This window comes from Zootoca vivipara, chromosome 7, assembly GCF_965207765.1.
Source record: "Zootoca vivipara chromosome 7, rZooViv2.hap1.1, whole genome shotgun sequence".
In the NCBI taxonomy this organism is placed as follows: Eukaryota; Metazoa; Chordata; class Lepidosauria; order Squamata; family Lacertidae; genus Zootoca; species Zootoca vivipara.
The window spans coordinates 74,289,342-74,314,518 of record NC_142590.1 but is presented as its reverse complement, the minus strand read 5'-3'; the positions used below and the strand labels follow the sequence as shown (position 1 = coordinate 74,314,518).

General features: G+C 44.2%; 1 protein-coding gene across 1 annotated transcript in view; it reads right to left on the bottom strand.

Annotated features, from left to right (window-relative positions):
• The window catches only part of RIMS4 (regulating synaptic membrane exocytosis 4), a 37,743-nt gene extending 12,847 nt beyond the window's left edge, over nt 1–24,896 (bottom strand). The window contains exons 1-3 of the mRNA XM_035124292.3: nt 24,733–24,896; nt 3,794–3,906; nt 1,295–1,396 (exon numbers count right to left, since the gene is read on the bottom strand). Coding sequence (XP_034980183.3) covers nt 1,295–1,396; nt 3,794–3,906; nt 24,733–24,896 — 379 coding nt within the window. The remainder of the gene's footprint in view (nt 1–1,294; nt 1,397–3,793; nt 3,907–24,732) is intronic.
• Between the last annotated feature and the right edge of the window lie 281 nt (nt 24,897–25,177).

Genomic DNA, 25,177 nt, shown 5'->3' with positions numbered 1-25,177 from the left:
AATTTCATATGCAGTTTTGACTATTGTACACATTTTTTGCAAGGAATTTCTCCTAATACCGTGCATTTTTTTTGGGTATGTTATTTGTATTAACGCATTCATTTTTATCCACGCTTTTACGTACTATAATGCGTTTTTGTAAACACTGCATGAAGAAGTGCACCACAAAATTCAGGTACTGTAAATGCAGTTTTGGGAGGATGTCTTTGTTTCGGGTTCTCACGTTATTTTGGAAAGTGCAAATGCAAACCGAATGAAATATCTTCCCCCATCCCTACCTCCAGTACAGGAGAATCCCTGGATGGGCTGCCAATACTGCCCCATTCTCAATGCACATCCCAGCATCTGCTGTCTGAGGCAGTCACTTCACTCTGAGGTCCTGTGTCTATGGCAGTGTACACACCATTGATTTTTTTTAAATAATTATTTGTATTAAAGATTTTCTTGGGTTACAAAGGTAATGCAATGTCTCATTCATTTTTTTCTTCTTCCATGCATCATATTTACACATCAATTTTACTTGTTGAGACATTATGAGGAAGGGGGGGAAAGAGGTGAGTGGGATGGGGAGTTGGGTGTGGTGGATTGCCGATGTTTCTGTTTTTCTTGGTATGTGTAGGGGTTCGACGTCACACCATTGATTTTAAGCACACTTACTTCCCAAGAGAATCCTGGGAAGCATGTTTCAGAGAACTACAATTCCCAGCACCCTCTACAAACTACAGTTCTCAGCAGTTCTCTGTGGAACGCCCTCCCACCAGATGTCAAAAAGAAAAATAACTACCAGACTTTTAGAGGACATCTGAAGGCAGCACTGTTTAGAGAGGCTTTAAATGTTTGATCGATTATTTTATTTTTCTGTTGGAAGCCGCCCAGAGTGGCTGGGAAACCCAGCCAGATGGGCGGGGTATAAATAATAAATTATTATTATTATTTATTATTATTATTATTATTATTATTATTATTATTATTATTATTTATTTGGGGTTGTTGAGCCACATGCTTTAAATGCACTTTCAGGGAAGGGTGTGTATGCAGACTGTTAGAAATGAACAAAGAACTGGTTGCTCATCTTAAAAATTATCCGAACCTTGCAAAAGTGTGAGAGACTTGCGATAACTTGTAAGGAATGCTTGCAAAATTCAGGTGGCACACACCACACCATCCTTCCTTCCCACCCCTTCCAGTTCCCACAATCTTATCAGTTATTCCCTTGTAAAAACCAAGCATCCTTTATCAATGGCCCAGCTATAACCCAGGATTTGGAAGAGGCAAAGAGGCTGAAACACACTACCTGGCGGGGTTTTGGAGCCAGGCTTTGGAGTCAGTCCTCGGGCTTGAATGATGTCCACTTCTAATTGTCCATTTCGCTCCTGTAACCCAATTTCCACATCACCTGGACAGCAAGCAAAATGAAAAGCAACGACAAATACCTGAGTGTCAAAAAGATCTCTATAAACCACTGCTCACTGCTCTAAGTTCTCTTAAACATTAGAGCAGGCATCCCCAAACTGTGGCCCTCCAGATGTTTTGGCCTACAACTCCCATGATCCCTAGCTAACAGGACCAGTGGTCAAGGATGATGGGAATTGTAGTCCAAAACATCTGGAGGGCCAAAGTTTGGGGGTGCCTGCATTAGAGACTGCAGAATGATGTAGTACTCTGCACTGCAGAGTTAACATCTGGTACAAGTCAGGCTTCCCCTTGCAACAAGTTGATTATCTAGAGGCAAGAAAGATGGGGATAAAATGGCAACAGAACTCACTGACTAGTATGGGATTGAGGCACTGGGCCCTTCCTTGTCTCAAAGTGGTCCACCAGGCATATTAACTGCCAGAGCCTTTGAATCAACTCACCCTTTCAAAGTGACAGCTTCCAAACTATGTGCCCTTCCTTGAATGATCTTTTGAAATGTTATTTGACATCAGGAGAAGATTGTTTTGAGCACCAATATCAGTGGTGGGACACGCACATGATAAAGGTACATAAAATTGTGCATGTTGCAGAGAAAAGATTAGAAGATGTTGTTTCCATAAATAAGCTGAAGGGCAGGCAAGATGGGAGAATTAAGAACTTATGTGTAGATAAGTATATATATCAGATATGTGGAAAGACAGGAAATCCAACGAAGGTAATACTAACGATTGTGTGGAAGGCAGTGGAAGTACATGTCTAAAAGCTACTTTATATATCTTTTTATTTGTTCTTTGATTTTCTTTTCAAATACTTGAGGAATGTATCTCAATGCTTGTTTTGTTTTCTTTTTTTGTTTTTTTCACATATAATGTATTTTAATGATGTGTTATCTTTGCAATAAAATTCAATAAAAATTTGGAAAAAAAAGCTGAAGGGCAGGCAATTCCAGGACAAGCAAAAGGAAGTACTTCTTCACACAGTGTATAGTTAAAACGGTGGAATAAAACTACGCTACGATAGCATCAATAGCTACTACTAGTCATGATAGTTATGTACTAGGGTCGGAGCTTTTCGAATCAGAATTTTCCAACGCAATTAGTTATTTGTTCACCTGCGTTTCACCAGCTTAATTTTGATCCATGAAAGAGTAAATAATGGCCTTAGGGGGAAGGAACGTGGTTAAACTAGTACAGAATGGTCAATATGTGTTTGGAAATATGAAAAGATGAACGAGGAGAAATATTTCTGCAGCATGAAAGCAGTTATATGGAGGTATGGAACTCAGCAGGACCTAAAGTCCAGCTTTTGAAATGTTAATGAGTTGAAGATAAAACTAGACTGCAGACAATTCCAAGAATGGTGTGTGTGTGTGTGTGTGTGTGTGTGTGTGTGTGTGTGTGTGTGAGAGAGAGAGAGAGAGAGAGAGAGAGAGAGAGAGAGATTTGCTGAGCTATCTAATTTAAGGGTATAAATATTAGACACAGTTAAAAAACAAACAAAAGGCTTTTGATACCTTAGTGCCCAGCATCATTACAGCTTCTTCTCTTTTCTTCCTTCCAACATGCTCAAAGGGATCACTCGGCTAAGACTTTCCAAAGAAAGGCTAACTTTTTAAGAAGCCTCAGAAAACTTTTATTTTGAAACTTGTTTTTGCTTATTACAGCTATCACCATTTGGTGTTTTTTTTTAAATTTAACTGTTGCATGCTCTTCTACTATACAGAATCTTGTTATAATGTAAATATTGTTGGATGTTTTAAAGCAATCTGTGTTTTTATCAAGACCTTTCCCTCAAGTAATTTGATTTATCTTTAATGTCCATGCATTTACCTGTTAAGGTCCACACAAAATACAGGTCATACATTGCTTTAAGGGAATCTCACACATTCTGATTTACACAAGCAACTCCATGTTTTCTAAGCTACTCGGATGAGAGGAAGTGGGTGGTTCAATCACAGACTAGCAAACTCGAGTTGGACAATTATAGCTGATCGGGAGGTTTGCACAACACACCTGCTTTTCCCCAGATGAGCAGACTTTTTGCAATAAGGAAAGCAGTGGAAAAATACATTGCAAAAGGGTGAGGTTACAACTTGCTTTGGTGCCCCACAAAGAAATCCAAATGAATGCCCATTGAATAGCCAACTTCATCTAATCTATTGTGCATCAGGATGAATGCACAATAAAGAGGTCAAATCTAAGCACCCTCATTTATTTTCCCTTCCTCTGTTGTGTCATTCTGTCTGCTTTTAAATTTGTAAGCCCCTTAGGATACGGCAGCCTGGCAAACCTCCTCTTTGCAAAGCATCATGTGCATTGATAGCACGGTTCAAACACAAAATCGCATTCATAAAAAATAATGGCTTTCTGTTGCTTACCCAGGGAGGTAGTAGCCAAGGTCTGGCGACCCACGAACTGCGCAGGCCCCATGCTACCCAGGAAATCGCTGAACTGCCCAGCGGCTGCCAGGTGAACTCCATTGAAGTTCAAGCTGCAAAATAAATTGGTTAGTGTAATTCATTGTTTTGAGGCTTGCTAAATATACAGTCTTAAGCTAACTGGAAATATGCGTGAAATGAAGAGCTATTTCTGCATGAGTTCCAGTCTCGCTGGTTTTCAAACTGGCTTGACGCACTTTCAGTTTCTTCCCATAACCGCAAGGGATGTGTGCTTAGTGTAGTTACAGATAATCACAGACAAAACAATTATCGTCATGGTAAATCAACATGGGAAAATGGTGTCATTTTTCTGTAGCAAACTCCCCCCACCCACCCCTGCCCAAATACAGTAGGAAAAACTGAAACTCTTTTGCCTGGGGGTCCGAATGGCATGCAATTAATTTTTTTGCTGATGTGCAGTCTCTCTCTCTCCTGAGGCTATTACATCTGGGAGGGAATCTAGAGCTAAACAGACTAGCCGTACTGTATTAATACTCAATGGAAATCACAGTAGATGAAAGCAGAAATTCCCTCTCACAATTAAAAATTCATTGCAAAGCTGAATGGATCCTGTTCAGAAGTGAAAATGATACAGTAGGATGTGTTAAATCTGTTGAGGTGCATCTTGATCTATTTCCTTGTTGTATTTCATATAAATTCACTTTGGTCTCTTTCTGACCCTCTGTTAATTTCTGGCATATTTCCCATGCTAACGTCCTTCCTCCTCCCAGAAATTTGAAGGAGTTTATTATTGTTGTTAAGATTGCATTAAGATTGCCGGAAGAAACATCAACAACCTCAGATATGCAGATGACACAGCCTTGATGGCAGAAAGTGAGGAGGAATTAAAGAACCTTTTAATGAGGGTGAAAGAGGAGAGCACAAAATATGGTCTGAAGCTCAACATCAAAAAAACTAAGATCATGGCCACTGGTCCCATCACCTCCTGGCAAATAGAAGGGGAAGAAATGGAGGCAGTGAGAGATTTTACTTTCTTGGGCTCCTTGATCACTGCAGATGGTGACAGCAGTCACGAAATTAAAAGATGCCTGCTGCTTGGGAGAAAAGCAATGACAAACCTAGACAGCATCTTAAAAAGCAGAGACATCACCTTGCCGACAAAGGTCCGTATAGTTAAAGCTATGGTTTTCCCAGTAGTGATGTATGGAAGTGAGAGCTGGACCACAAAGAAGGCTGATTGCCGAAGAATTGATGCTTTTGAATTTTGGTGCTGGAGGAGACTCTTGAGAGTCCCATGGACTGCAAGAAGATCAAACCTATCCATTCTGAAGGAAATCAGCCCTGAGTGCTCACTGGAAGGACAGATCCTGAAGCTGAGGCTCCAATACTTTGGCCACCTCATGAGAAGAGAAGACTCCCTGGAAAAGACCTTGATGTTGGGAAAGATGGAGGGCACAAGGAGAAGGGGACGACAGAGGATGAGATGGTTGGACAGTGTTCTCGAAGCTACCAACATGAGTTTGACCAAACTGTGGGAGGCAGTGGAAGACAGGAGTGCCTGGCGTGTTATGGTCCATGGGGTCACGAAGAGTCAGAGACGACTAAACGACTAAACGACATCAACAACATTGTTGTTATTATTCTGAAGAATTTAATTTCCTGATTATGCCACCAATGATATCGCACAGCGATCAGAAACTGCAATGCTTCTAAAGTGATGTGAATTTGGCTTTCTCAATAAAAATGCTGAATCCTGATGTCTCAGATGTTCCCGGCCAACTGTACATATCAATCGGACCATTTTGCCTCTTCCCATTTTTCCAATTTTAAGTTTATTTATTTTATTTATATACCACCTTGAGTTCCAAGAAACTCAAGGTGGTGCACATGGTTCCCCCCCCCCAATTTTGTCCTCTCAACAGCCCTGCGAGGTAGTTAAGGCTAAGTGATGGTGACTGGCCCAAGGTCTCCCAATGAGCTTCATGGCTGAGTGGGGATTTGAAGTCTCCCAGGTCATAGTCCAACACTCTAACCATTACACTACTGTTAGGTATAAAACACAGGTCCCAAGACTCTGGGTCCTGGGAACCTACAAATAGAATCTGAACAAAATTGGTGAAGCAGCAAAGAGCTTGTTGATTACATACGTTCTTGTAAGAAGCGGGTGTCTGAAAGCAAGCACACCCAAATTTAGCAAAACACAAGCTTATATCCCCTATACCCGAGCGCAGGTTCCCTCCCCTGTTTCCCCATTGGCTGCGTACGTGCAGGGTTCACAGCCTATCACGATTGCCTTATTAAAATACTAAAATCTCTGCCTTTCTTGACATCTCCCATTACTCTGAATTTACCCACCACCTACTTATGATTATTTTCATCCTTATTTGGCCCATGCTCCTAGGTGTTGACACATTGACCCCAATGAGAATGCCACATCCCGACCATCCTAGGCGAACATGGGTTCGTTGTCTGCTGAAGCGTATAGATACACTTCAACTGCAAGATGCCCTGTTTTCAGTCTCTCTAACCACAAGCCCTGCTAAAGATAAGCTTTGAAGCGAGTCGGTGGTTACTTAGCTGTTGTAACCTTCTGGCCCTTTATGGAAAAAAGCAACATTTTCATTTCTTACAACTATACTGCCTCAGTTCTTCACATTTCCACAGGCTGCAGTGCCAGGGCGAGGAGCTGGGCCCTTTGATAAGTCCGGAGAGCGTACTCAAGTGAAAACCCTGGTGGCTTTCCAGTTGGCCCCGCCCTCCTTGTTATGCTCACCTGTGCCCACCTGTGAATGGCTAATTTCACAGGCGGACAATTCAAACTCCCACGGCTGTTGCCATTCTATGGACATCAGCCTTTGCCAACTTGTGGCCTCCAGATATTATTGTTGGACTACAGCTCTCATCATCCCTGACAGCTGGGCCAGTGGGAGCTGTAGTCCAAAGCATTTGGAGATTGTGGAAGGCTGGTGTCAGAGGGTCGTCGTGGCTACTCTCTAGAGTAACTCCGCCTGAGTCCAGTTTGTATTCAAAGAAGTTTATTGTGCTATTTACAGTGTAGAGACAGCTTAAAACATGACCCCTCATCCCGAATCAGAATCCGGCAATGGCATACGTCTGTTCCTACGCCAGCAAAGTAGTCTGGGCACCCCAAAACGCCGCCCCCTTGACCTGCGTTGCGGTACTCTCCTCATTTCTGGCGCTGGAAGAAGCAATGCCCTTTCAGTTCCCTCCCTCAGCAGTCGGTTCCCTGGCTCTGCAAGCATCTGCCTGCCTCTGTCCGCCTCCGCCTTCGAGCTTTCCCATTGTCCTTCACTCTGATTTCTCTCCCTCTCTGAGTCTCCTCCTCCCCCTCTGGCTGCTTCAGAACCACTGGTGCTCTCTGTACTTGATGAGGTGGACGTTAGGATGATGGGCGCTGGCTCCCTGTAGGGAGTCCCCCTTACATCCGGGATAGATAATACTGAGCTCAACAGAACAATGCAAGGTAGCTTCATATGCCAATGTGACCGCAAACATGGATGTCCCATTATGGATGATGTCAGCCCATTATTAACCGACTTCTAACTGAATGGGGTTTTGACACCTATTAATTATTGCATGCAAAGGTTTGTGGGTTTCGAGCAACTAATCTATAAAGCTAACATAAAGTCCTTGCAGGCACACTGCACAGCAGACATGCTGCAAATGCATGCTTGCCCTTCTTAGTACAGATAATGCCTTTCTCTGTAATGACACAGACTTCCATAGAAAGAGATGGAGCACAGAGCTTCAGCATTTGACCTATTCGTGTGGGTGGAAGGAGAAAACAATCTCGGCATGGGGAATGGGTGGATGGCTAGCCCACATTACAAACAGAGTAGCTCTGGGCACAAAGCATCAACAACGCCATACTGACTTCTCAACAAAATTGTAAGTGATATATGGGCAGTTAAATTAGCATATTGGAAGCTATTAGTTAGCAATTGCAGGAGAAGATGTTGCACCGAGCAGAGGCACAGCATTAGCGAGTGTTTGACGCCGAGTACAGATTCGTTTCCGAGAAACCGATTTTAGGAGGCAGTGAACCATTTTACTGATCTGTGTTCCCTGCGGCGATGCATGTGACAGCGCCAGAAATTTTATAATTACGCTTGACATTAATGTGGAGCCAGCTTCCCAGGAAATATGGCTGAAAAGCTGGGGAGGTCATATGAGGGAAGCATGGCCTGACTAGTCCAGAGGACGCCTACTGAGAGCGGTGAACAGTCTTGCTGCAAATGCTGTGCCCTAATTGTTGTTGTTGTTTAGTCGTTTAGTCGTGTCCGACTCTTCGTGACCCCATGGACCATAGCACGCCAGGCACTCCTGTCTTGCACTGCCTCCCGTAGTTTGGTCAAACTCATGTTCGTAGCTTCGAGAACACTGTCCAACCATCTTGTCCTCTGTCGTCCCCTTCTCCTAGTGCCCTCAATCTTTCCCAACATCAGGGTCTTCTCCAAGGATTCTTCTCTTCTCATGAGGTGGCCAAAGTATTGGAGCCTCAGCTTCACGATCTGTCCTTCCAGGGAGCACTCAGGGCTGATTTCCTTAAGAATTGATAGGTTTGATCTTCTAGCAGTCCATGGGACTCTCAAGAGTCTCCTCCAGCACCATAATTCAAAAGCATCAATTCTTCGGCGATCAGCCTTCTTTATGGTCCAGCTCTCACTTCCATACATCACTACTGGGAAAACCATAGCTTTAACTATACGGACCTTTGTCGGCAAGGTGATGTCTCTGCTTTTTAAGATGCTGTCTAGGTTTGTCATTGCTTTTCTCCCAAGAAGCAGGCGTCTTTTAATTTCGTGACTGCTGTCACCATCTGCAGTGATCAAGGAGCCCAAGAAAGTAAAATCTCTCACTGCCTCCATTTCTTCCCCTTCTATTTGCCAGGAGGTGATGGGACCAGTGGCCATGATCTTGGTTTTTTTGATGTTCAGCTTCAGACCATATTTTGCGCTATCCTCTTTCACCCTCATTAAAAGGTTCTTTAATTCCTCCTCACTTTCTGCCATCAAGGTTGTGTCATCTGCATATCTGAGGTTGTTGATATTTCTTCCAGCAATCTTAATTCCTGCTTGGGATTCATCTAGTCCAGCCTTTCGCATGATGAATTCTGCATATAAGTTAAATAAGCAGGGAGACAATATACAACCTTGTCGTACTCCTTTCCCAATTTTGAACCAATCAGTTGTTCCATATCCAGTTCTAACTGTAGCTTCTTGTCCCACATAGAGATTTCTCAGGAGACAGATGAGGTGATCAGGCACTCCCATTTCTTTAAGAACTTGCCATAGTTTGCTGTGGTCGACACAGTCAAAGGCTTTTGCATAGTCAATGAAGCAGAAGTAGACGTTTTTCTGGAACTCTCTAGCTTTCTCCATAATCCAGCGCATGTTTGCTATTTGGTCTCTGGTTCCTCTGCCCTTTCGAAATCCAGTTTGCACTTCTGGGAGTTCTCGGTCCACATACTGCCTAAGCCTGCCTTGTAGAATTTTAAGCATAACCTTGCTAGCGTGTGAAATGAGCGCAATTGTGCGGTAGTTGGAGCATTCTTTGGCACTGCCCTTCTTTGGAATTGGGATGTAGACTGATCTTCTCCAATCCTCTGGCCATTGCTGAGTTTTCCAAACTTGCTGGCATATTGGGTGTAGCACCTTAACAGCATCATCTTTTAAATTGTGCCCTAATGCGAAACGCTAAATGAGAAGGGAGTCTCTGTAACAAAATCTTGTTCTGAGGCAGAGTGCTAAGGAAGGAGGTGTTTATGGTCTCTGAATTCTCCGCCAATGGCTATTCCCCTCACCAAAAGCAACACAACAAAAGAGGACCCCCCCCCAAAAAAATGCATGTGCTAATTCACCCATTGCTGGTCTAGGCACATCCACACAGGTACAGCTGGTTCAGATGATGAAGCAATGCTGGCTGTTGTTGAACCTTGCTCTAAATCCCTTAATGGTTGCTCCCATAAGCAGCATCTAGGACAGGGTGAAACCCTGCAGAAGCCACAGCAAAAATGCCACATGTGCAGAGTGACTTTAATTCTCCAACGAGTTAACCGCAGCAGGTCTACATCTCTGTAGGATTAAGGGAGGGGGGGGGGCTGTGTCTGATCAAAGATTTAGGCTTCTAGCACTTCTCATATAAATTAACCACTGAATTAGAGCTGAAGCATGTTTTATTTTTATCCCTTTTTGGTTATTTCAGTATGTGAAATACATCAGCTTCTGATTCAAACAGATTTTATCACAAGCCTGTTACTTGTGATCCACATCTTCCTGTATATGTTCCATAATTTATTTATAATTTATGTGTTATAATTTATTTGAGGGAAATGCTTCTGAATGTGGCCTTTGGACAAACGTTCTGCAAGGAAGTCCATCGCAAAGTTTATTGTTCATCTATCTATCTATCTATCATCTATCTATCTATCTATCTATCTATCTATCTATCTATCTATCTATCTATCTATCTATCTCTATGTAGATTGACCCTGTTTGTTCCACATGAATGGTCACAAAAACCGCTGGACCAATACTCCTCAGCTTTGGCCACAACCTCACTTGCCACTATGAGAGTGACACCATTCCCTTTCCGTGGTCAGATGCCATACCTGTGCAAAAAAAACACCGTTTTTGGCAAATTTCGGAACCCACCACTCAGATACCCGGGGAAGCTGGGAATTATTCCAAAAAACCTGCATCTCCGGGGGCGGTTACAACTAACCACGCCCCCACCCAAGCTCCACCGCAAACCTTGCCAGGACGCCATTTCGACACCGAAACCCCTCACGCCCCAACGGCATGACACACGGTCACTCAAAGGGAACCGGGGAATGGGGGGGGGGAGGAGAGAATAAGATACGTCAAACCATGGGACACAGTGGTGGTGGGGAACCGCGAATGACTCAGGGGGAGAGGGAATGGAATACTTCATACCTCAACACAGGGGGGGAGAATCACAAGTAGGACCTGTGGACCTGGGAGAGGAGGGGGCGGGAGACCTCATCCATTGGACAACCCTGGGGGGAATGATATAGAACACCCACAACAACCGAATGGACTTACCTGGGTGGGAACTGGGGGGGACGGGACGGGATCCAAATACCTCATGGTTCAGGACAGGGTGACCCCAATCACAGGGATGACCTGGGGGTGGGGGGAAGAGGGGATGGGATAACTAATGGATTGGAACAGGGTGGGGTGGGTGGGGACTCACAGGGATACCCCTGTTTAAACATAACACCTGTAAAACGGGGGGACTCTGAGGCTCAGGGGGATCTGAAGGGGCGCTATTACCCTCCATTTGACAGACTAACACACAGCAACGCCTGCCAGGGCCAGCTAGTTCATTATAATTATTTCCATTATCGTTCGATTTTCATCATTTACGGCTGCTACCTTAATAGTAACGGTGATGACAAACCTTTAGAGAGCAAAGTGTTGTGCAGCCCGATCCTATGGCACGTTTACACAGAGGTAAGTGCCACTGATCATAGAATCATAGAACTGCAGAGCTGAAAACGATTCCAAGGGATTCCTGCAATGCAAGAATCTCAACTAAAGCATCCATGACAGATGGCCATCCAACCTTTGCTTAGAAACCCCCAAGGAAAGAGAGTCCAACACCTTCCAAGGAAGATGGTTCCACTGTCAAACTCAGACATGAGCTTCTCCCGGCACTATGTGAAGTGATGCTGGGGGTTGGACCTGGGGCTATTTGCAAGTGAAGCATGTGCTCCACTGAGCTATGGTTCTTCTCAAAGGAGGAGTGAATAACCGCAATACAACTACATGGCAGTTCCACTGCGTGCACAAACTGAGGCACACACCATCAAACCACTTGCTATGCTGTTTCCAGAGCTGTGTAACCGAACCCTGTTTTGGTCAATATACTTGCTACCAGAGTCGCAAGTATGATGCCACCTAACCCTATCAAGAAGGTGCTAAGAAAGTGTTGGTGCTGACCTTTAAAGCCCTAAACGACCTTGGCCCAGTATACCTGAAGGAGCGTCTCCACCCCCATTGTGAGAAATGAGGTTGCAGGGAACCAGGCAGAGGGCCTTCTCGGTAGTGGCACCCGCCCTCCCATCAGATGTCAAGGAAATAAACAACTATCTGACTTTTAGAAGATATCTGAAGGCAGCCCTGTTTAGGGAAGTTTTTTTATGTTTGATGTTTTATCGAGTTTTTAATATTCTGTTGGGGAAACCCAGCCAGATGGGCGGGGTATAAATAATAAATTATTCTTATTATCAAGGCATAGGCCTTGGCATGTAACCCTCTCAGCCCGTCCGGGACTGAGGATGCGCAGGACAATGAGGTGCAGTGGGAAGAGACTGTAAAGCACAAACTTACACAGCGTGCCCTCCCACCTTACCTCAGCAGGGAGTTTGACCTACATGCCGCCGCTCTAGGGCCAGGGACTCCTGCTATTAACCCTTAACGGGCCTCCCCCTAACTTGAAGATAGACTAAAGGATACCTTGCCAAGGCCTAAAAACCGCCAAAGTTGTGACGAAATGCTACAGGGAAGGCGAAACCTGCCAATGCAGGGAAAATTCATTCCGGGTTCTGAACACAACAACCATCTGACGACCATAGCAGTTCCCGCTGACCTGGAACGCAAAATATCAGGCTGCAAGAAAATATCATTAATTTGACACGGATGGGTGGGTGAACCTGGAAAAAAAGAAACAAAGTGAGGTTTGGCCGAAGGGGTCGGCCTCCTTCCCCTGGCCCTCGCCCCACCCTCCGCCGTTCGCCCATTGTCCTCCCAGGCCGGGGGCGGGACAACGATAGTCAGCCTAACCCAGGTGGGAGGCACCGGACCAGGTAAGCCCGCCCGGTGTCGCAAACCCCGCCCACCTGTTGGGAAGGGAGGGCGGAAATTATCAGTATGTTCTTCTGCACTTTGGAAAAGGCAAGTAATCCAGTCAACAGAGAGGCTTTTGATGCTATAGCAGAGAAGGGGATGCTCCTCTTTACACAAAATATTAACAAGCAGCATACTATATTCCTTCTATCGAACCTGGGAGAAACGTCTGCACCCTTCATACAACTGAGCCTGGAGGACAAAATGGACTCAATAAGCTGCCTCTTGGTGACAGCATTTCCCTTTTCCCTTTTCAAAGGGATATCCAATTTCTCTTCTTCTATGACCTTTGCCTCCTAGTCATTACAATTAATGATGAACTTGTTATGGCAGCATGATAATGATTTTAATAAAATTAGCTCAGGTGGCCTTTGGAAGCAGTACTTGACTCCTCCTCTGAACTTTATACAGATGGGTGAATCTGCCCCGGGCAGCAGCTGACAAACCAGTATGTGCTGTTTCATCAGGTCTGAACAAAGTCAGCAGAGGTCAGGGATTGCTGCAGCACCGCTTGAATTCAATACAGAGCTGGAAGCTATGAGCAGAACGAGCTCCATTCATGCCCGTTCAGCACTGTGAGGCTTAGGCCACACCCACAAGCAGGCATTTCAAGCACATGACTTCCCCCAGAAAATCTTGGGAAATGCAGTTTAAGGGTATTGGGAAACTTAGCTCTCTGTTAGTGGCAAAGTACAGTTCCCAGGATTTAAATCCAGGGGCGTAGCGAGGCACCGTGACATCCGGGGCGGCAAACTGCCATGCACCTGGGGGGGGGTGGCATCGCTATGTAACGACGCATGCGGGGTATCACCGCTGCTGCCCCTGCACCTCCAAAGCCGCGCGCCTCCAGCTACAAACTCCAGGTTAAAAGCTCGCTCAGTGCGGCGCGCCCACCACGCTGAGCGGGCTTTCTACCTGGAGTTTGTAGCTGGAGGTGCGTGGCTTTGGAGGCGCGCGGGGGGGGGCGGTGATACCGCGCCATGTAACGACACATGCGCAGCATCCCGTTGCACATGCGTGTTACGTAGCGGAGTATCGCCGCCCCGCCGGCGACTCCAATCCGTGCTCCTCCAGCTACAAACTCCAGGTAGAAAGCCCATGCGGTGTGCCAAGCGGACTTTTTACTGGGAGGCTGGAGGCTCTGCTTGGGAGTCGCGGGGGTGGGGGCGCCAAGTGGCACCCCCCCCAGAGTGGAATGCGGAGCGGCCCTCCCCCATCACCCCCCCTTGCGACGCCCCTGTTTAAATCTATGGTGTGGAGGGGATTTTATGATATGGAAAAAAGAAACATTGCATGTTCTTTTGTAATTCAAGAAAATATTTAATAAAAATTATTTCAAAACAACAACAACAACAACACAAAAACACCTATGGTGTGGATGGAGTGCATACTTGTTTGGGCAGCTATTGTATGAAAGCCTCCCTAAACGGACAGAATTATTGAGATCTCATGTTTGGAGCTTTGCTGACAGGGCGCTCTCTCTGGCAGAAAGGGATTTTTTTGGGGGGGGGGCAATTCCCCTGAAACTCCTTTGCCCTGGAAATATTTCCCAGAGAATTAGTGAAACCAATGGGCCAGTACGACAGGTGGTGTTAGGAGTTTCAGGGTAAGGTTACCAGATTTTTCCCAATGAATCCGGGGATACTTTTCAACTTCAACGGATTTTGTATGAGGACTTATTTGTAAATCTGGGGACTGTCCCCGGGAAAGGGGGACATCTGGTAACCTTATTTCAGGGAGGAAATTGAAAACACACACACACACACACACACACACATCTTTGCTCTTCTACCAGTGGGGAGCCTCTGATGGATCAAAGGATTTTCCATGGGAGCAAGGATATTTTTAATGGAAGATCAGACAGCATATTGGAAGCCAAGCATTGGCTTAGTACAAAACAAATGAAAATATAGCATTCCTACACCATTACATGCATGCATAACCAGTCTGCTATCTCCATTCACACGATTACCACATCCGTCAACTGTGCCTCTTTGAAGGGTAGATACCAATGTGCTTTCTTTTCTTCATGAAGTGTTCCTAAATAAAACCCAGACTAAAGTAAACTAAAATATAATGTCCGCAAGAGGTGTTAGATCATAGTGGTGTTGCTTGCGAGAGCTCAGTTTCTGACAAAACACATGTTAAATATAAGCAAGGTCACCCTCACAACAAACCTATTGGAATTTAATTTCTAGGCCAAGAAGAAACAACAGCAAAATCTATTTCTTGGCTCTGAAGCATCCCTGCTGGTGTTTGCTAAGTGCCAGTGACTATTTATGGTCTCTGCGACACATCTGGTCTGCATTGTAAAAGTCAAATCTCTTGCTTAGTATCTTCCAGATTGTCTACTTTGGGAAATCAGAGAAAGGTTATTTATTTATTCATTGCATTGCAACTCACTTTCCCCCCCAAGGAAGTGAAGGTGGCATGCCTGGACCCACCCACCCTCAATTTATCCTCACAACAACTCTGTGAGGCTGAAAGATGGCGACTGGCTCAAGATGCTTCCTGGTTGAGCAGGGATTCAAACTCTGGCCTCCCAGGTCCTGGTTCAACACTTGAACTGCTACAACATCACACCATATCATGATGGCACAGCCACAAGAGATTGTGAACAGCTCCAAAGGCAGTACAGTTGTACCTTGGATCCTGAACGCCTTGGTATTCAGATGTTTTGGCTCCCACAAACGCCACAAACCCAGAAGTGAGTGTTCCGGTTTGTGAACGTTCTTTGGAACTCGAACGTGTGACGGGGCTTCCGTGGCTTCTGATTGGCTGCAGGAACTTCCTGCAGGAACCTGTGGCTCTCCAGAGCTTGCTGGACACCAACTCCCATAATCCCTGGTCCTTGACCATGCTTGCTGGGGCTGATGGGAGCTGGAGTCCAACAAATATCAGGAGTGCCATAGGTGTCCCATCCCTGCCCAACACCAACAAGTATCAATAAAACTCAGGAAAAGACCACAAAGAGGCAGAAATAATAGCAGCAGCAGCAGCAGCAAAGTTAATAAAAGATGAAACAGTCAATGCTCTCTGGCACATAATGATGATACTCCACCAGTCATCTTTTAGGCTTTGTTGTTGTTTAGTTGTCTTAGTCGTGTTCGACTCTCTGTGACCCCATGAACCAATGCATGCCTTGGAAACTCTCACTTTCTTTTCAAAACTTCTCCTTTTTTATGTCCATGGAGTTTTCTTGGCAAAATACTGGAGTGGATTGCCAGTTCTTTCTCCAGGTGGATCACATTTAGTCTAAACTCTCGGCTATGACCTGTCTGTCTTGGGTGTTCCTGCATGGCACAGCTCATAGCTTCTTGCAGTTATTCAAGCCCCTTTGCCATGACAAGGCAGTGATCCATTTAGGCTTATATAGTGGCTAAACCAGGCTAGGTCACTGTGCATTTCCTTTATTATTTAAACATGCTATATTAATAGCCCAGCAAATACCAGGCCATGCTCTCTGCCTCTCACCAGCATGTATGCATTGTGGTTTTTATGTTGATCTTTTCTGTGAACTGCCGTGAGACCTCCAGTTATAGGGCGTTATATTATCACCACCATCATCATCACCATCATCACCTTCATCACCACACCACAGTTACCGTACATTCAGCATTTAAAGGAACCGTTGCAAGCTGCTCTGCCGAACTTACTATCCCTTGCCCACCACCCAATGCCGTATAATTTACCCATATTCTTGACCTGCTTTTAAAATCCTATTTTGGAAAGTGACAGTAGCACGAGCAGCCTAATGAAGGAAACAGCTTGCAGCAAGGAATGCTTTGAAGAATATCCCAAGCGGGAGCCATTCCCCTCCAACCTGCCAAATGTGACGCATTAGTATGCGGAAAGCATTTTCTGCGCAGCTAAGTTTAGGCAAACGTATCATTAATTTCTTTTCTTGTCCATGTGGAGTTTGTGACCTCTTTTCAAATCTATTTTTAAAGCGGTTCTGAGATCTTCCTTGCCAAGTGCTGCTACAGAGTGCCAAGCCAAAGCTTTCATCTCACCAAAAGCCTCAAGATTTCATTACTCTGCCTGTCCACCTTTCCAAGCTCTCCAACCCTGAAAAAGCCATTGCTCTGCAACTCCCAACTATTCACATGGCTAAAGAGGGGCAGATTCTACCCCCACTCCATGCCCTGGCACTCAGAAGACCTTCCCTTTAGTCACCCGCCTATGCTCACTGTGCAAAAAAGTGCTTAGTGGTTCCCTAACTGCCCCACCACCAATATGGACCACATGGAAATTGCCAAGGGTCTTGGCAGACCACTTAATGACTTTTCTGCCTTCAGAGATTGTATTGTGCTGTGATGGAGGCTGTATAATTTTTAAATTGCATTTTATTACTGCTTTTATTTCTTATATATTGAATCTTATTGCATTGCAATTTGAATTCTGTAGAATTCAAAACTATAATGGCAAAATCCAATATAAGAAATAAAAGAAGCAATAAAAATACAATTAAAAATCAATATGAATATTTAATATGATTGATCTGCCACCTCCCGTCTTCAGCCACAAATCTACAGACATGCCATGGAGCACCTGAATGGTCAAAGTTTTGGAACCCCTGACTTATAAGTAGCTAGGGATGTTGGCGTATTCAGTGAAAAGGGAAAGAGCAGCAGAAATTACCAGTGTTTGCTTGCTTGCCCCATGTCTGGAACAGTAATCAATCCAACAAATACAATCAGTATTTGCTGTTGTTTTCTGTCCACAAGCAAAACATAATTAATTATATTCCCCCTCCGTCATTTGCATTATGTTTCCTTTACACTGAAATGAATGGGGTGGAATAATGTAATGGCAACGTAATTTACAAAATTAATCATGGGAATTATGTAATTTTGCCGCAGTGGGCAACAGGGCGAATAACATAGTTTATAGCAGAAGACATACTGCAGTGGAATGGAAACAGTGTTGCACGCAGCAAATTCAGAGCAGACTGGGAAATGATGCATCTTACACTCCCAGAGGTAGCATAACTGCTTTGTACGCAGAGACTCTCAAGTTCAACTCTTGGTATCTTATTTATTTTTATCTTAGCTGAATTCTTACCTTGTGAACAGTAGATCCTGCGCTGCTTCTGTGCTACCATGAAAGCATTCAAGGAGTGCTTCCAGATTATCACTACTTTACAGGAGAGATTCATGTGGATACTGGGAATTTAGTTTGTGGACTTAAAGTGGATTAGAGTGCCCTGCAATCCTGGCGCAAGCTTGCTTAAAAAAGAAGATGCTTTTTGCAGTTAGGAAAGTGATGGGAAAACACACTGAAAATTGTGGGATAAATGAATGATTAATAGGAAGACCTATAAACACCTTGCAAGCAAATCAGGGTGAATGTTTCTTGTTGTATGGCCTCCCTGCAAACCAAACAAATCAGAACAAATGCTCAGTGAACACTGGACGTTGTTTAATCAATAGGTAAGCTTTGTGCAAGCAAATGAAGATGAATGCTCAATAAACAGGTCATCTGGAGGAGTCCAGGGAAAGAGGGGGGTGAGAGAAAATGATGGAATGAACACAAAGGATCGCTAAGAAACTGCAGAGGAGAGAATAGGAGACTAGAAGCTTCATTTGAACAGAATCGAGTATCTTTCTTTCTCTTTCTTTGGCAATCACTCGTAGCCAAGTAAGATTGTCTTCCATAAACCCGGTTTTAACAATGGGTCCGTAAGTGACTGTGGAGGCCAATTCTGGATCCACACATCCTTCCACAGTGGGGACATTGGTTTCTGGGCGGGAGTTGATCACGGTGTGGATTTGCCAAGTGTGCCTTCCTCTTATCATGTTTCTCCCTTGCATCCTGAGTTTGAGCGTCTTCAAAGCCCATGATGCCTTTGGCAAAGGCTGTTCTCCAATTGGAGCACTCGCAGGCCAGTGTTTCCCAGTTGTCGGTGTTTACACTACTTTTTTTTTAAATTTGCCTTGAGATAGTCTTTAAACCTCTTTTGTTGACAATCAGCATTACGCTTTCCATTTTTAAGTTCGGAATAGAGTAGTTGCTTTTGAGTTTACACTTCCAGAGTCAACACTAAATATATAAATTCTGGTAAATGAGCCACCATGGCTGCAAGAGGGCCTTGAACATTTGTGTTCCATGCTTTTTAGACTCATCTCCTATCTGAAACCAAAGGTGTGCATTGGTTGCCAGATGTGAAATATATTGGCATTATTTTCAGCTCTCCTACCCCACTACAGTAGCCGTTGAGAGACTTCGCCTCCATGAGTTTGTTCATCTCTTTTAAAGGCAACTAAGCTACTTTCTGCTCTTCTAGGAATGGCATGAGAATTTGGTTCAAATATGTGCCATCTTTCTATATTTCTAAGTATAAATTAGCACATATAAATTGTATGCACATATACGTATTTTTTTCCTCTTTTTTAGCTGTGCAAAAAACGGTCAACTGTAGCAGGCACAGCAATCTGGACTATGTGCAGTGCTTGTGTGGTTCAGAAACCTGTAATCTCATAGACCACAAGAATGAGCCAATGAACCTGACTACACAAGACTTGCCACTGGATCTGAACCTTTGAGCAATGAGACCAGAAAGAAGCAAAGTCTGGGGTGGGGGGTGGGGAGAGAGTTTCTTGACCATTCTTCGGTTTTTCTTGAGACATCAAATAGCCATTATCGCAAATTATCAGGCTGAATGGAAACGAAGTAGGGAAAATGAATGTTCCGACTTGCTGATGGATTCCAAACGTCCCCATCAATGGGAGGGAGAATGGAGGGGGTATCTTGGGAGAACATTTAATGAAGAATAATGCTCATGGTTTTCAAAATTTGCTGTGGAGAGTCCATAAATCTGCTGATCAGCTCTTGCCTGGAGAGCTGTTAGATGTTGAATCAAACAGAGCACTGGGTGGGCATTAGTCAAAGAAGAGATTGACAATGGATCTCTCTTACCCTTGCGGGCAGACAACTTTTGCGGGCAAGCGCTGTTTGTAAACAAAGCACTAATGATGAGAAGACTTTGAGGCCTCCGTGGAGCAAATTGCCATAAACCTGCCTGATACACGTTAAAACACGTTTATTACACCACCGGAGTTGCTCAGAAGACGACACTTTGGAAATTTGCTGGCATCAAGTTGCCTGACTGATCACCTAACAGAATAAATGGAGCAAATAATCTTTCACAATTGGATTAATGTGCTTTCTCTTCATCACTTTCACTTCTTAAAGTGGATTAGCCCTGACTGTTTCTGATGTTATCTAATATAGACAGCTAGATGTACTCCCACCGTCCTCTTGGCAGTACAGCGGAATAGTTTTCAGCAATATCCTCCTGACTCTTAGGTGAAGGGTGCTGGGAATTGCAGCTCTGTGAGGAGTGAACTACTGTTCCCAGGATTCTTTGAGGGAAGCCATTTTCGGGTTAAACATATGGATGAAATGTATTATGACATCAGCTTCTATAGACCAGAGTCAGATGCATGAAGGGTTGCTGGAGAGTGGCAGGTTTATGTCTACATGGGTGTGTAGAGGAAAAGGAAAAAGGATGTTGTAAACAGTGGACTGAAATGGACCACTCACAACAACAGCAATCATTCCCTTTTCCTCATTATTTACAAATGTATGCACCGCTGCAGCGACTGTGCGCGCGCGAACGCTGCCGCATTATATGTAAGAGGTTCCTTTAATTTACAAACTGACAGTCACACAGCTACTCGGGTTCTCCATTAGAAGGAATGATATCTGGGTTTCACAGGTAGGCATGTGGCAAACAGAGCTGCAGGTGTCTCTGCAGCCTTCCATGCTGTATCTCAGAGTGGAGCCCACATGCATAGCTGCCAAGTTATCCCTTTTTTACAGGGATTTTCCCTTATGCTGAATAGGCTTCCTCGCGAGAAAAGGGAAAACTTGGCAGCTATGCCCACATGATGCCATGATACCAGCCTCTAGGGAAGTGGCAAGAGAACATTTTGTTTTAAGAGCTGAAACAAAGCATGAAGGGGGGGAAGGCAGAGCAAATTGACGACGTGTCCTTGCAGAGCACGGTTTTGACTTCCATATCAAACCTTTCCTGCTCCTCCCGAAGTCATTGCCTGCTGTGTTATAAAGTCACCTTAGCATTCTGCAAACTAATCATCCCAGCGGTCGCCAGCAGAAAACAAGAAAGCCTTCAACTGCAATGCATTTCGGACTGCAGCAGCCCACAATATTTTATTCTGGGGCAATTTACCTGAAGTCAGCTCGTCCAAGAAAACCAGTCACTGAGTGTGTGCTCGCACACACACAGTGGAAGTAATTATGTAAAACATAATTAACATCTTGCCTACTGTACCATATAGTATACCCAGGACATTGTTGGAGTCAGAGCTAAGCTTCAGATTTTCTGTTGAATCAGCAAAATCCCCAAACAACAGTGATTGTTTCTGATTTGGATACAACCCTAATTTTTTAAGCCATGTTTTCATATCTGCTCTGGTGCAGAAATTTTTCCTTATCTTAAAACTTATATCTTGTCTTTCAGCCAAATCAACCTTCAAGGCAGCTTATGAATCATTAGCAATACAAAATACATATGAAAACTTCACGGAATAAAACAGAAATATAGAAAAATAGAGTCAGCACAACACATATTCCTAGCATGGAATGTCAGTTAAGGCTGAGGTAATAACCAGCACTTTGAATTGTGCCTGGAAATGAACAAGGAGTCAGTGCAGATCAGAACAAAATCAGAATAATGCACACCATGAAATAAAACACCGGACAATGTTCTTGCCATTGCATTTTGCATTGGCTGAGATTTCCAAACACTTTTTAAAAGCTGCCCCACATAGAGCGCATTGCAGTAATCTAATCTGGATTGATTCCCGTTCGTTTCCTGCAACCCATGTTTTGCAAGCCAGAAGCTATCCTCAGGACCATGCAGGACTCCTAGTTAGCAATAGACAAGATGAGCATCAGCACAGATGTACGTAATACTAAGCCATAGTTACAGGTGACAAAGGGAGAAGAGGGGGGAATTTATGCCCGAGAGTGAAAAAGGACAGAGTGTCTATTCCTGAGGCTGGATCTCAATTTGGAAGCCATGATTTGCAGGGAGCCATTTCTGTACCTCCACAAGGTCTTGGGTGTGAGTTGGCATTCACGTCATGACAGCTTTCCCCAGGGGCAAAACCTCTGAAGTGAAAGCTGGAGGAACAATCTGACTTCTCGCTAGCCTTCTTAGCTTGCTGCTCTCCTGGGAGATGTGCAAGCTTCCTAATTTGGCAGCTCATCAAGATGAGTAAGTAGCAACAGGTCTCTGTAGATATCTGCCTCAGCTGGGAGGCTAGTAAGGGCTTGGTCATCTTAACATGTAGGTGCTATTCAAATGGCAAAGGTAAGAGTGTGTACGTGTGTGAGCTACTTCTCAAGAACTGAAACACGGAGGGATGAAATATGCCATCGAAGGAATACAGGTTCCGAATGTCCTAAGTCACAAGAAGTGACTTATGCAAGGAAACCATTAAAAATTCATAAAATGCTGTTATCTCTTGACAATGCTCCCTGAAAGAAATAATTCAGTATTTCATAGAATCATAAAATCATAGAGTTGGAAGAGACCACAAGGGCCAACCCCTTGCCAAGCAGGAAACACCATCAAAGCATTCTTGACATATGCCTGACAAGCCTCTGCTTAAAGACCTCCAAAGAAGGAGACTCCATCACACTCCTTGGCAGCAAATTCCACTGCCGAACAGCTCTTACTGTCAGGAAGGTCTTCCTAATGTTTAGGTGGAATCTTCTTTCTTGTAGTTTGAATCCATTGCTCCGTGTCCGCTTCTCTGGAGACAACCTTTCTCCCTCCTCTACATGACATCCTTTTATATATTTGAACATGGCTATCATATCACCCCTTAACCTTCTCTTCTCCAGGCTAAACATACCCAGCTCCCTAAGCCGTTCCTCATAAGGCATCGTTTCCAGGCCTTTGACCATTTTGGTTGCCCTCCTCTGGACACGTTCCAGCTTGTCAGTATCCTTCTTGAACTGTGGTGCCCAGAACTGGACACAGTACTCCAGGTGAGGTCTGACCAGAGCAGAATACAGTGGTACTATTTCTTCCCTTGATCTAGATGCTATGCTTCTATTGATGCAGCCCAGAATTACATTGGCTTTTTTAGCTGCTGCATCACACTGTTGACTCATGTCAAGTTTGTGGTCTACCAAGACTCCTAGATCCTTTTCACATGTACTGCTCTCAAGCCAGATGTCTCCCATCCTGTATTTGTGCCTTTCATTTTTTTTTTTTTGCCCAAGTGTAGTACTTTACATTTCTCCTTGTTAAAATTCATCTTGTTTGCTTTCACAGAACAGGTCTAGGCATTCAGTAGCTGGAGTTCTTAACCTAGGTTGCTTCCATACTACAGCATTTAAGCAATGCTGAAGACTTTTTTTTTTTGCAGTTAGCTGGAAAAGCAATTAGAATGGAGTTTCCACACAATTTTCCACCAGCAGTGCCCTTCCTTCCCCATGGCCAATGTCCTCTTAACTTCCTATCATGTTTACTCATAAATAAGCCCTGTAAAAGTTCTCAGCAATGTTCTTTTAAACAAATTCCCCAGTTCTGGCAATTTTATTGCTTCCTGATGCGTGTGAGTGTGTGCTGGTGGTGAATAGCCTATTAATTGCCCCTTTAATAGCCTCTCTTATTTGCATGCATGAAAAGGGCTGTGATTACAGAAGCTTCTATGTGCAGCAAAGAAAGCAAAATATGCTTCTGATATTCTAGGAGCAAAATTGGAACTGCAAGCCTGATTTGGAATAAACATGAGCGCTCACGTCTTGCACCTTTCTGAATCTCTCTGTCTGTGTCACCCCTTCTTGATGGCCAAGGAGCTGTTCTATCATCCCATGGAAACTTGGAGTTTGAATATAAAAGGTACAGTTGCATGCCACTAAGTTTAATAAATGGAGGATAATGCAATGGAGCAGCTTCTTACCAAGGTACTCTATTTCTTTTGGAATTGGGCTCTTACCCACTTCCAATCAGAGCCTGAACATGAAAGCAGCCAGTCTGCGCAGTGATGCTGCACAGATGATCCAATATATTTGTACATCGTTCCCGAGAGGCTGAACCACACAGACAGGAAAGGAAATAATTGTTGGCATGGGAAACAGATTCCCTGCATGATCAAAAGAACACGCCTCAGTTCCAAATTCACTGAATTTTGTAACGCAGGCAAGGAACAAAGTTGCCTTACTGCAATTGCGTAGCAGAAGTATTTCCTTGGAGGCAGGTTTTCATGGAAGGCATCAGCTACACAATCATTATAATTGCAGAGTGGTAGCAACATACAAACAATAGCAATGAATAATAAGGCCTGGTAGGATCTCTAACCTTAAACCAGGCATCCCCAAACTGCGGCCCTCCAGATGTTTTGGCCTACAACTCCCATGATCCCTAGCTAACAGGACCAGTGGTCAGGGATGATAGGAATTGTAGTCCAAAACATCTGGAGGGCCGAAGTTTGGGGATGCCTGCCTTAAACCATTTCTCCAAAGACCTCAATGTGACACCTTTGAAGACCATCTAGGCTCTAAAATTCAGAGAATGACATCCCACAACTGAGTTAATTTTGTGCTGCTGTCAGACTTTGGGGTTGAATCCACAGCAAATAAGTTGCATATTGGTCCTACTGAAATCAATGAGACTTTATCATTACTCATGTCTCACTCTGATTGATTGTGTAGAGATTGGCAGGATTTTTTCCAGGGAGGTGGGGAGGAAAAGGAAAACATTGATTGGTAGGAAGCTAGTTTCGTACTAAAAATTATAGTGCCTCTACATTTTGCCTCATATCTTGGGTTTCACAAACACTAGAAACTTATTTTTTAAAAAACTGAAACCTGGGAATCTGGGGCTTATGGTTTTTTTATGGGGAGTGGCAACTGTTCCCTGGAAGCCCATTCAAAGATGCCCACTCTGTCAATGTATTTGTTGGTACAGGTAACGCAGAGGACACATTCTATCCATCGAGAGATAAAGATATATAGATATATGTACTTCGCCCTCTTGTTACTTACTTTCCTTCGGATCCATAGCTGTTCATACTCTCCTCAATGGATTCATGACTGGCTTGTCGGATTGTTCGGCTTGGCATTTCAACAGCTAGGCCAGTTTCTGTGCTCCGCTGGATGGCACCTTTGAGTTTCCGGCCATCTCCTTCTAAAACAAAGACAAAGAGCATGTGGGAAGGAGGGAAGGAGAGAGGGCAGGGGGAGGAAGACAAGAAAAGTGATTAGGCATTTTGATAGTGGGTGAAGACTACACAACTAGAGAATCTGGAAACCTGAAGCACTTTCTGGTGTGGCAGGGTTGAGCCTACAATGAGGCAGAGTGAGGCAGCTGCCTCAGGCGGCAGATGCTTAGGTGCAGGGAGTGGCCAGAGCTGTGAGTGCCATGTGGCCTCCCCTGTATTTTCTACACCAGCCTGCTGTCTTTAAGCTCACAGTGGAAAGGACTGTCCTC